Source organism: Chiloscyllium plagiosum, chromosome 11, assembly GCF_004010195.1.
Source record: "Chiloscyllium plagiosum isolate BGI_BamShark_2017 chromosome 11, ASM401019v2, whole genome shotgun sequence".
Taxonomy (NCBI): Eukaryota; Metazoa; Chordata; class Chondrichthyes; order Orectolobiformes; family Hemiscylliidae; genus Chiloscyllium; species Chiloscyllium plagiosum.
Window position 1 is genome coordinate 60,342,350 of NC_057720.1, and position 13,056 is coordinate 60,355,405.

At 39.1% G+C, this 13,056-nt stretch overlaps 1 protein-coding gene across 12 annotated transcripts in view; it reads right to left on the minus strand.

Moving 5' to 3' along the window:
* Positions 1 to 7,688: 7,688 nt before the first annotated feature.
* gorab (golgin, rab6-interacting) overlaps positions 7,689 to 13,056 on the minus strand; it is a 46,184-nt gene continuing 40,816 nt past the window's right edge. For all 12 annotated transcript variants that reach the window (XM_043699490.1, XM_043699495.1, XM_043699493.1 and 9 more), the window contains one exon: positions 7,689 to 8,628. In XM_043699490.1, coding sequence (XP_043555425.1) covers positions 8,208 to 8,628 — 421 coding nt within the window. In that variant the 3' untranslated portion in view covers positions 7,689 to 8,207. The remainder of the gene's footprint in view (positions 8,629 to 13,056) is intronic.

Sequence of the window (13,056 nt, forward strand, 5' to 3'; positions counted from 1 at the left end):
CTCAACTCTGGAACCATTCTCATAGTGTCGAAGACATCTATCTCTTATGTATTTACACTTTCCGAAATGAGGCATTCAGCACTATATACAATGCTCCAGTCGAGGTCTAACTAATGTCTTATACACACTCAGCATAACCTCCTTGCTGATATGTTTACTGTATGCTTTATTAACTGCTCTCTCCACCAGCCCTGCTACTTTCAATAATTTGTGCAGAGATACATCCAGGTATCTTTCCCCCACACACTGATTATCACTCTTTATTTTCTACAGTATCACCACTTTCTTTCTACCCAAATATATCACTTGAGACCTCCCTGCATTTAAGTTCATCTTCAACTTCACCAAAATGCTAATGTTCTTTTGACTTCTACACTGTCCTCCTCACAATTTACAATGTTTCCAAGTTTTGTACTGTCCACAAACTTGGATATTTCTTTTCGTACACCACTGTCTAAATCACTAATATCTATCAGGAAAAGCAATGATTTCAATATCACTCCCTGGGTAACCCCACTCAAAACCTTACTCTAGCTAAAAAAAAATCCATTAACCATTTGTCTCCATTTCCTATGAAACAGAAACTTTTATCTTCGAACATAGCATCTGATGGTCTTTTAAACACTCGGTTGCTCCTATAAGTCTAGTGATCATAACACCTTTTATGTTGTATGCCAGGTGATAACAAAGTAAACCTGAGTCAAAGCCAGTGTCTAGATGGAGTGCATGCTGGAGCTTTTCACTTTGTCAACTACCGGATTCAGACCGAAAGCATAGTCCAACAGATGCAAAGACTCAGAAGCATGCCAATGCTACTGTATTTTGTTGCACATTGATTCCCTATGATGTCATCTCAAGCCAGATAATCAGTTCCTGCCCTTGCACTAAGTCACATCAATACAAGTTAATCTACCAATGAAATAGTTGTAATAGTTTTATCTAGGTCTTCAGAATTTTGTGTTGACATCCTCAGGACTAACCATTGATGGAGCATATGTACTAATTTTTATCACCTACTTGCAGTTCACAAGTGTTATGAGCACAATCGTGAGGCAATTGTTTATGCTCCTATGGAGAGTATCCAGACTTTTTGCAGTCAAACTTGAGAACAAATCTGACACCTGCTTCTCATCTCCCACTCCTTAGCTTACCTGTGCAGAAGAATGTCTAGCCTGCTGTTACCTGGCCTTCCACTGCTAGGTGGATTTCACTTGAAGCAGGAATGTTAATATTGCATTGTGATCTTTTTAAACTGACATCCAGCACTGTTGTCTTATCAACTAGAGTTTGTCCCTTAGAAGAAGCTAAGGAAAAAATAATCCACTTTTTCTTTGATCTGTAGTACATTGCAGTGTGAGGAAGTAGTGCAGGAATGCATATTCGTTTTTAGGATAAACAAAGGATGCATTGAAGGACCCAGCATGTATACTTGGTGAGCTCCATTCTCAGTCTTGCACATCTGCTTCCAGTGGTTTGGCATGTCAAAATGATGAAGATGTGGTTAACTGCAGTACCTTTTGCATTTATGGAACTTTACAGCTGTCCACACGGTTGTGACGCAAAGCCATTTCTTCTGCTTCTTCTTTTAAGTTAGTTTTTTAATACGCTTAATATGTGGTGGTTGGAGATCAGCATTCTCACTCATATGTGCTTTGCATGCTACTCTCGCTTTGTTTGGCCTGCGTAATCAAAACTTCTGGTGGGTGGCCACTGCCTTGCTTAAGTAGCTATGTGGAGTGCCAGGTGAGAACTGGGAGACTGTCAAAAATGAAGTAATTATTCATCATTATGAAATAGGATATGGCTAATTCTCTTAGAAGGGACTATCTCTGACAAACCCCATAGATCTCAAAAACTGCAATCTTGGTCTCTTTATTTGAGAGACAAAGTAAATATATTGAAGGCAGTTAAGGGGTAGTTTAAACCTTAGGAGATTGAGGCATGATTTTACTGAAATGTACAAGATCGTAATTCTTTTGACAAGATAAACAGAAAAAGGTTGTTTTCTGTGTAAATCAGAAAACTAGGGATCACCCTTTAAGGACAGAATTGTTTCTCCTACCAAGGATTGTGCAATTTTGGAACAATTTACTGCAGAAGGCAGAGCCTTTGAACATTTTTAAGACAGCAATGGATGGATTCTTGTCAGGCATGGAAATTAAGGGTCCTCAATAGACTGGAAGATAAACTTCAAAACAACAGCTTAGCCATGATTTTATTGAAAGGGGCAAAAGTAGATACAAGGTCATAAAGTGAACTCTCACAAAAGGTAAACACTGATTACGATTGGAAAGACCAAACACAAGAAGGTATTTACAGTCAAGCCATATTTATATTAGTGGTCCTTGAGAACTGAATCAAGTGTAAAGTATGGTGATATCCAGATGACTTTAAGATGCAGACTGGAAGCCTGTGACTAGTGGAGTGCCACAAGGATCAGTACTGGATCCACTACTTTTCATCATTTATATAAATGATTTGGATGTAAACATAGCCGGTATAGTTTGTAAGTTTGCAGATGACACCAAAATTGGAGGTGTAGTGAACAGCGAAGGTTACTTCAGATTACCACAGGATCTTGATCAGATGGGCCAATGGGCTGAGTGAGATTTAGATTAGATTATATTACTTAGATTAGATTACTTACAGTATGGAAACAGGCCCTTCGGCCCAACATGTCCACACCGACCCGCAACCCACCCATACCCCTACGGGCAATTTAGCATGGCCAATTCACCTAAACTGCACATCTTTGGACTGTGGGAGGAAACCAGAGCACTCGGAGGAAACCCATGCAGACACGGGGAGAATGTGCAAACTCCACACAGTCAGTCGCCTGAGGCGGGAATTGAACCTGGGTCTCTGGCGCAGTGAGGCAGCAGTGCTAACCACTGTGCCACCGTGCCGCTCACAGGCAGAGTTTAATTTAGATAAATGCAAGGTGCTGCATTTTGGGAAAGCAAATCTTAGCAGGACTTATACACTTAATGGTAAGGTCCTAGGGAGTGTTGCTGAACAAAGAGACCTTGGAGTGCAGGTTCATAGTTCCTTGAAAGTAAAGTTGCAGGTAGATAGAACAGTGAAGGCAGTGTTTGGTATGCTTTCCTTTATTGGTCAGAGCATTGAGTATAAGAGTTGGGAGGTCATTTGCGGCTGTACAAGACATTGGTTATGCCACTTTTGGAATATTGCGGGCAATTTTAGTCTCTTTCCTATCGGAAGAATGTTGTGAAACTTGAAAGGGTTCGGAAAAGATTTACAAGGATGTTGCCAGGGTTGGAGGATTTGACCTGTAGGGAGAGGCTGAACAGGCTGGGCCTATTTTACCTGGAGCACTGGAAGCTGAGGGGTGACCTTTAGAGGTTTAAAAAAAATCATAAGAGGCATAGATAGGATAAATAGATAAAGTCTTTTCCCTAGGGTAGGGGAGTCCAGAACTAGATGGCATAGGTTTAGGGTGAGAGGGCAAAGATATAAAAGGGACCTAAGGGGCAATTTTTTCACACAGAGGGTGGTGTGTGTATATGGAATGAGCTGCCAGAGGAAGAGGTGGAGAGGATGGTACAATTGCATTATTTAAAAGGCATCTGGATGGGTTTCTGAATAGGAAAGCTTTAGAGGGATATAGGCCAAGTGATGGCAAATGGACTAGATTAGGTTGGGATATCTGGTCAGCATGGACGAGTTGGACCGAGGGGTCCGTTTCCGTGCTGTACATCTCTATGACCTCAGTGAAATGCACCCCAGTACAATTATAATCTAGAATTGTGGGTTTTAACTATAGAAAACTAATCAAATCAAAAAGGTCGTGTGAAAAATTAAGGGGATGAAGAAAGGAAAAAATGTGTTTTCTTACCTATTAACAACCACTAATTGAATTGGCACTTGATTCCAGTTCAAACCTGAAAGGTATTCGCAACAGATTTTTGTTGGTCTTATTTCAATTTTACAGGACCCAGAATAGGCCCTTAAAGAAGGCAACTTAACAGCTACAAATGTAACCAGTGTTAATTTTCATTTTAAAACAACATAGTATTGACTTTGTAAAAAATATATAGAACTACTTCACATTTGCAGATCACGTTTTCTAATGCAGAAAATTTATAACTGTGTCCTACTGGATTTAAAAAAAAAAATACACCTCAGAACAGTTTAACCAAACTGAAAGAATAATTGGATTTTAAAGAGACAACACAATTGACTTTCAGCTTCTCTCCAGACTTGGCAACTGGGCATGGGAAAAAACCATGCAATTAGGGTGCTGCTCTTGCTTAAACACTGACTTCACTGGAAAACATACTTTTGTATGGACATTTGATAAAACATTGTTTTGGAAGCTGTAAATTAGTAACCAGGTAATATGACATGGACTCCAACAATACCAAGGGATTGATTGCACTGGTGGTACTATATTCTAACCAAAATAATTAGCTTCTCAGGAAGGAACAAAATTATGCAGGTGATGGGAGGGGGTACTGTATGGTTGGCAAGAAAATATTGTACGTGAATCCCAGAATAAAATACATTTTAGAATGCAAGAATCCAATAACGACAATAATCTTTTCAGATTTAATTTCACAAAATACACTTCGATGCATCAATCTTGAATCAATTAATCCACAGAGCAATGTGTAAATACAAAAATACAGATTTAAAAGTGAAGCCACGAATTAACAAAGTGAATTCAAATCTAGTGTAAATCCATAATGTATACATTCTATAATCAATATTAGTGTTTGCTTCCATTGACACAATAGAAGTTAACAAGAAAATAGGGGTAGATGAACAAACAAATCAAAAATTTCTCTATGTTGGTGCAGCAGTCAGTCAAAACAAACATAACATTTTTGTTAGATGTGTTGCCATTAAGAATATAGGAAAGGGCTTAATGATCTGAAAAAACTTAAAGGATGTTGTTGTTATTATACTAAGGACACAATCTTTTGCACTTCTGTGAACCTAACTTATAGTATTTGCACGTCTGATTTCTGTATTAACTGATTTTTTAGCTCCCCGTTTAATTTAGCTCCCTTTGGAATTGGTTACAGTGCACAGCTTGTATAATACCCAACTTTTCTAAATTTTACAATAAACATCTACAGCTCAAGTCAAAACCAAGTTGGTATATTTGTACAAACAGAGGAAGCTTGAGAACCTCAGCAGGCAATGTCTGTAGTGAACATATAGTTAACATTTCAAGTCCAATATGACTCTTTTCAGAAGAGGTCATATTGGACTCGAAATGTTAACTCAATTTATCTCTGCACAGACCTGCCGAGCTCTCCAGCATTTTCTGTGTTTGTTTCTGATTTCCAGCATCCTCTATTTTGTTTTAAAGTAGACACAACTATTGCAGCAGGTTGACTGCAGCCTTGCTAACAATCTCAAAAAAAAAGATAGAGGTTAAAAAATTCAGAACTACACAAAAGATAAATTATTTCACCTTTAAATACTTAAGCCATGTGGTTCTATGAAAATGTTTACTTTGAAAACCACAAAGAAAGTCAAGCAGAAGTACAAACCTAAACATAGATTAATTTAAATTTTAAAGAAAATGCCAATGATATCTCTTCATGCAAATATCTATAAAAATTGTTTGCCTAAAATTAGGCATTCTCAAAGGCAACATTTTGACTGGTCAAATGTTAAGACATCATGGGGAAAACAAACTATATGACACACATTATAATTTAAAGAAAGTTAAAGTTAGTGTGTTAGAAGAGTCGATTAAGTGTAGGAACACTTATAAAGTGCCTCAAGTAAAAACGTTTAATCATCAGGTCCAAAATACCTCAATTATATTGTGATCTGGCTTTCACTCAACTTAAATTTTGTCAACGGTTGTCAATGGTCTTGTACTGGAACACTAATTCAGAGGCCCATGCTAATGTTTTGGAGATATGATGGTGAAATGTGAATTCAATTAATAAATCAGAACTAATAGCTAGCCTAAAGGTGATCATGAAACCACTATCGATTGTCATACAAATCCATTCCCTCATGTCCTTTTTGGGAAGGATAATCTACCATCACCACCATAACAGCAGTCATTATCAAGACTTCAGAATTATAGCAATGTATTGACTTTTCAACTGCTAGCAACCAATATATACTAACCCACTAGAAACAGATTAAAGAAAAATCAAACAGATTAGTTGGGGGATCAACTAAGACACCAGAAATGACAATGGCACACAGTCATATTAACCTTGCAACATCCTTCACAGTAACATTGAGGAAGTTGTGCCAACATTGGGAGAGCCGTCTCACAGATTAGCTAAACAACAGCCTGACAGGTGTTCCCACAGAATCAAACCTTGCAGATAATGTCCTAGATATCGCCAGTACCAACTGTGGTTATCTCCTGATCCATCCACCTGTAGGAATGACCACCATACAAGTCTTTGTGGGAATGAAGAGCTGTTTTTACAGTGAAGATACTCCCCTGTTGTGTAACACTCACATTATAATGAATACTGTCGATTTAGAACAGTTCTAACAATTCTACACTTGGTATCCATAAAACATGGAGGGTCAACAAGTGAACTGTATTCCACTACAATCTGTAATCTCAGCCCAGTATATTGTCCACTCTGTCATTATCACCAAATCATGAGGTCTACCCTTGTTCAAAGAAGAGTGCAGCAGAGCTCATCAGATGCTCCTAATGAGGTGAAGCAACAGCAGAGGATGCCAAGCAGAGCTAAGGGATTCCACAACCTATGGATCAGATCCAAGTTCTGCAGTCTTAACACATCCAGTCATGCATAACAATTAAACATCTCACTGAAGCTCCGAAATATCCTCAATGATGGTTCAGCATATCAGAGAAAAAGATTATGCTAATCCATTTGCAACAATTGTCAGTCAGAAACGTCAAGTGGATGATCCATGTTGGCCTCCTCTCAAGGTCCCTATGTATCAGGTGTTAGCCCTCAGCCAATCCATTTCACTCCATGTGATATCAAGAAATGGGTGAAGGCACCAGACAGTGCAAAGGCTCTGGACTCTGACAACATTTAGGCATCAGTAGCGAAGATGTGGACTCTAGAAAAAGCCATTCTCTTCATCAAGCCATTCTCAAACAATTACAAAAACGATAATTAGCCAGCAATTTGGAAAATTGCCCAGGTCATGTCCCATTCAACAAAAAGCAGAAATACAACCGACCCAATTACCACCTTATCAAGTCTATTCACTATTTATGGAATGCATCATCAACGGTGCTATCAAGTGGCAGTTGCTCAACATGAACTGAATGTCAGTGGGCAGGCTATGTTCTGCCAAGTTCACTCTGCTCCTAACCTTGGTACAAATATGGTAAAAAAAAAAGGGTGTTGAACACAAAGGGAAGTGAGAGTGATTTCCCCAGACATCAAAACATTACTTATTTGAGGGTAGCATCAAGGAATCTTAGGAAAACTGAAGTCAATGGGAATTGAGGGAAACTCTTCAATGGGTAGAGTCATATCAAGCACAAAGGAGACTAGTTTTAATTGTCCATGGTCAATCACCTCAATCAGACTGGGTCAGTTCAGTTTTTGGTTATTGGGACAGAGATGATTGACAGCCAGAAACTGAACTGGACTAGCATCATAAATACTGTAGCCACAGGAGCAGTATGGGGCTAAGTTTGCAACGAGTAACTCAGCTTTTGCTTCCTCAAAGTATGTCCACCATGTAAAAGACCAAAAGAAAGAAATCTACTGTAATGCAAAATAGCAGGAATGTATACCACCTACAAGATGCACTGCAACAATTCAGAAGATCCCTTTGACAGCACCTTCGAAACCTGTGAACTTACCACCCCTAGAAGGCCAAGGGCAACAGATAGATGGGAAAACCATCTGCAATTTTCCCTACAAACCACATATCTTCCTGACAGGGAACTACATCATTATTCCTTCATTGTTGTTGGGTCAAAATCCTGAAACTCCTTTACTGACAGTACTGGTGTACCGACACATGGACCGCAGCTCTTCAAGAGGGCAGCTCTCCACACCTTCTCAAGGTTAATTAGGGATAGGTAATAATTACTGGCTGAGCCATAAATACTCCATAAGAAAAATACAAAAGCCTCAAATATTTGGTTTTTTTCCAAAAATAATTGGTAATATGGATTAAGTTTAGGAACACAAATGATTTTATATTGTGAAAACAAAACTCAATTTCATCTCAATCCATTTCTGAAGCACAAATATACACACTCAATTTGCAATCTTCTCTGATATTCTATGGTTTATGTTCTCTGACTGAGATTTATTTTGGTCCTTTGAAACCTTTTCACCTGAGATCTGTTTTTCTTCAACCTGTTTAACCACATGATTCAGTTGGTCTGCTTGAACAGCTTGCTGTGCTGACTCATCACTTGTATTAACCTGATCAGTTCCCTGGAACATTGCCTGCTGCTTTAATAAACTGTCCACTTCAATCTCCAGTTCCAGCCGTTCCTCATCGGTCTCCATCTCCAATTGCTGCATCAGCTCCTCCAGTTTATTAGCTTTGCGTAATTCATTCTGTTGAATTATTGTGCACAGATGCTCAGTCAGTTGTTCCTTCAATTCATTCTTCTTGTACAGATCTAGTTTTGCTGCAACATATTCCACTTCTGCCTGATCATACCTCTTTCTGAGAGCAAGGACAGGACATATAATGAGCAAGAAGAATTTTGTTCATTGTGCGGGCCATGTATGCAAACATCATTACAAGTCATTAAAATTGTTCCTAATCAATATAATACACAACACAATTCTGAACAACTTCTTTGCATGGATCCCTTTCTGTTTTTGCTCCTCAGGAGATACCAAAATGCACCTTTATGTCACTGTCAACTAACAGCAGATACAGTGATACAATTTAATTTTTCTCCCAAACAAACTCATTCCTCTAACCCTTCAAGTGGTGCACCAATCTTCAACTTTCATTGTGCTATACCAGGAGGGGGAAGTACCTCCAGTAGATCTCCAGTAAGTTAGTAAGGAGCAGTGTTAGTGTGAGACTACAACAGAGGAGACAAAGGCAGAGTACACTGACTGTACTATTTGAAATGTGGTTTGAAGTGAACATTTTGATACAAGGGGGACAGAGGTGCACTCTTGCTACAGGGAACTATTCAAGAGAGTGGAGTGAAGTAGGAATATCATAGCAGTAGGGGACAATGTAATTAGTGGAATAATATTCTCTGCAGCCGTGAAGGGCTGTTAAAAAGGCGGTGTTGCCTGCCCGTTGCCAGACATTGGAACGGGAGAAAAACTTGGGTGAGGGAGGTGAGGGATACAGAAGTCATTGCTCACATTGGCACCAATAATCGCTGGATTGCCATTTAAACCAAGAACAACCTAGCATTGGATAAATAAAGTCAAGGAGTTAAATACGTGGCTCACAGATTGGAGTGGGTGGAATGAGTTTCAGTTCTTGGGTAGTGGCACCAGTACATGGGCAGGAAGAGGTAGTTCTGATGGGATAGGCTTCTCTTGAGCCATGCTGGGAGCAGTATCCTGGCAAATTGAATAATTAGGGCTGTAGAGAGGGCTTTAAACTAAGTGGAGAAAAGAAAGTGGGGAAAACATATGCTTACGAAACAAGATGATATGCAAGAATTACTGCACAGTTATTTGGTTAATGATACCAAGAGTGTGACAGGAAGGGACAAAGCAGATAAACAGATGAACAGCAGTAAATACTCAAATGTGCATAGTATTCGGAACAAAACAGATGAACTAACAGCACAAATGCAGGCTAATAGGTATGAAACAGGGACGAAGATAGTGGTTAGCAGTGGAAGGCAGTAACATTCTAAGAATCCTCAAATTCTGGAAAAGTCCCAGAGGATTGAAAAACTGCCATTATACCTTCTCTTAAAAAAAAATGAAAATATACAAAAAAAGTTAACTATAGGCCACTTAGCATGATGTCAGTTATAGGTAAAAACAATTAGAGTATATTAGAAATGATGTAACAGAAGAACATTTAGAAATACATAAAAATGATCAAGCAGAGCCAGCATGGCTTCATGAAGAGGCAGTCATGCCTGACAAAATTACTAGAATTCTTTGAGAAGGTAACGAGCAGGAAAGGGTAGCTCTGATTGTAACACATTCAGATTTTCAGAAGACAGTTGACGAGGTACTGCGTATTTTTCATAGAGGGTGGTTTGTATTTGGAATTGACTGCCAAAGGAAGTGGTAGATGCAGATACAATTACAACATTTAAAAGACATTTGGAAAGGTACATGAATAGGAAAGGTTTAGAGGAATATGGGCCAAACACAAGCTAATTTAGTTTGGGAAACTCAGTCAACATGGACAGGTTGGGCTGAAGGGTCTGTTTCTGTGCTGTATGACTCTGACACTCCTAGACTACTTAATAAAAGTAACACCCATAGTGTTGGGGGTGGTATATTAACTGGGATAGAGGATTGGCTAACTAATACAAGACAGAGTTAAGATAAGGAGGGCACTTTCATGATGGCAACCTGTAACTATGGAGGGCCACAGGGATCAAGGCCACAGGGATCAAGGCTACTATATATTAGGGATTTGAACGAGGAAAGTGAATGTTCTACAGCCAATTTTGCAGATGACACAAACATAGGTGGGAAGGCAAGTGATGAAGGAGGTAGTCTGCAGAGGGATACAGAGGGGTTAATAAGCAGATGAACATTCAGCAGATGGAATATAATGCTGGAAAATCTGAGGTTATGTACTTTGGCTTGCAGAATACTATTTAAACAGAGAAAGACTCTGGAAAGCTGCAGAATAGAGGGATTTGGGTGCTCTCATCCATGAATCACAAAAAGCAAGCATCCAAGTTCAGCAAGTACGAGGGAAAGCAAATTTCAAAGGGAATACAAAAGTAAAGAGGCTTTAAAAAAAAATCATAAAGGTACTAGTCAGACCACAGCTGGAATACTTTGAACAGTTTGATCCCCTAATCTAAGGAAAGATAAACTGACATTAAAAGGCAATACAGAGAAGGTTCACTAGCCTAATACCAGATATCTGGGTGGGGGTGGGGGCAAGAGAGAGATTGTCTTATGAGGAGAGGTTTAGAAAGTTGAGTCTGTACTCACTGGGGTTGAGAAGAATGAGATGCGACATTATTGAAATATACAAGACTTTTGGGGAGGGGGCAAAAATTGACACTGTTGATATAGACAGGTGGTTTCATTTAGTGAGAGAGTCTAGGACCAGAAGGCATAATCTCAGAATAAAGGAGTTGTATATTTAAGACAGATGAAGAGGATATTCTCCTGAGAATAGTGATCTGTGGAATTCTGTACTAGAGAGGGCTGTGAAGACTGGGTTGTTAAATACCTGTAAGTTTTTAATCAGTAAGGGAATTGAGGGATCTAGGGAAAAGGCAGAAAAGTGGAGTTACGTATCATCAGATCATCCATGTCTATACATGAGTGGCAGAGCTGTTGGCCTATACCGCCTAAATCTGGTCCTGAAACTTACAGGAAGAGGAGATTTGGGGGAAAGAAAAGAGGTATAAAGAAGTATGACATGTTATAACCGATGCAAAACTTTGAATTCTAAAACATATTCAAATAAACAACCTTTTAAAACTTAAAATGATTTGGCATGATTCATTAGGGCAATATCCCATTTTACGAACAGAAGGCACAGTTATGAAGTTTATTAAATTTTCTTTTAGGACTGCAGCTTTAGGGTAAAGAAAGAATCATATGATGTGTTCTGGAGTCTGCTTGATAATAAGCTTGGATTGTTTTGTTGTTGAGAGGCAGAAGAAAACACTTAAATTGTCTAAAATTTTACATTCTCGTAAGTGTTAAAGTTCAAATTTCTTGTTAAAAGTTGAGTTATCAATCTCTACAGAGATCATAACACAGCTCAAGATATTTCTACATGATTTGTTCTCATATCTCACCAACATAAATGTGATAATTAAGGCCAAGAACATAGTATTGTATTTCCTACAAGTTTTAAGTGTGTGTCTTTAATAAAGCTGCCCATTCACATTACTGAAATGCAAAACTCTGTTCCAATTTGCATCAAAAAATGTTCTGAAATAAATGTGGGTCATGAATCTAAGTTTGAAATCCAAATCAATTCAATAGACCTGGATTGGTGTGTTGCTACCACCATAACTAGTTTGATTGCATATCACTTTGACCATCTGCTTTACTGATGCAAGGTATGCCTTTTTTCATGACTCCTAATTTGTGTGGTACAGATCAGTAAGATCTGTGGATATTATCTGCGCAGTGTCTCTGAGTCAGAAGCTATTAGCTCAAGTCCCACTCCATGACGTGATAGCCACAAAAGGTGCACTGACAACTTGGCCAAACTGGGAATAACATCAAACTATAAATCCTCCCAATGGTGCCTACAGCAAGCAGTAAAAGAGGATGGGTCTCCTGGGCAGCCAAGCTTGATGCAAACTGGCACTCATCAAACTATGGTTTCTATTAACAGAACAGCTACCTGTCGCAGAAAAACCCAAGAATGGAAACAAGATGTGAGTGAATGCCTTGTCTGCCACGTATGCTACGAAGTGTGAGAACTAAATGATGATTACAAACAAACAAAAATGACAATCATCTTCTCACTTAGTTAGACATTGCAGTCCAGCATAAAAACCTTATTTTCATTAAAGTTTTGAAGGTTCAACTTTATTTGTTGAATAATCTACAGCTGATTTTAGGTCACAAAAGACTGCATAAGTAACCAGGTGGACAGCACTGTAAATTCTTTTGAGCAATGAGAGGCGATCCCATGCATACCTACAAATATTTAAAAGCTGAAAATGTGTTGCTGGAAAAGCGCTGCAGGTCAGGCAGCATCCAAGGAACAGGAGAATCGATGTTTCAGGAATGAGCCCTTCTTCAGCAATGAGGAAAGTGTGTCCAGCAGGCTAAGATAAAAGATAGGGAGGAGGGACTTGGGGGAGGGGCATTGGAAATGCGATAGGTGGAAGGAGGTTAAGGTGAGAATGATAGGCCAGAGTGGGGGTGGGAGTGGAGAGGTCAGGAAGAAGATTGCAGGTTAGGAAGGTGGTGCTGAGTTCGAGAGTTGGGACTGAGACAAGGT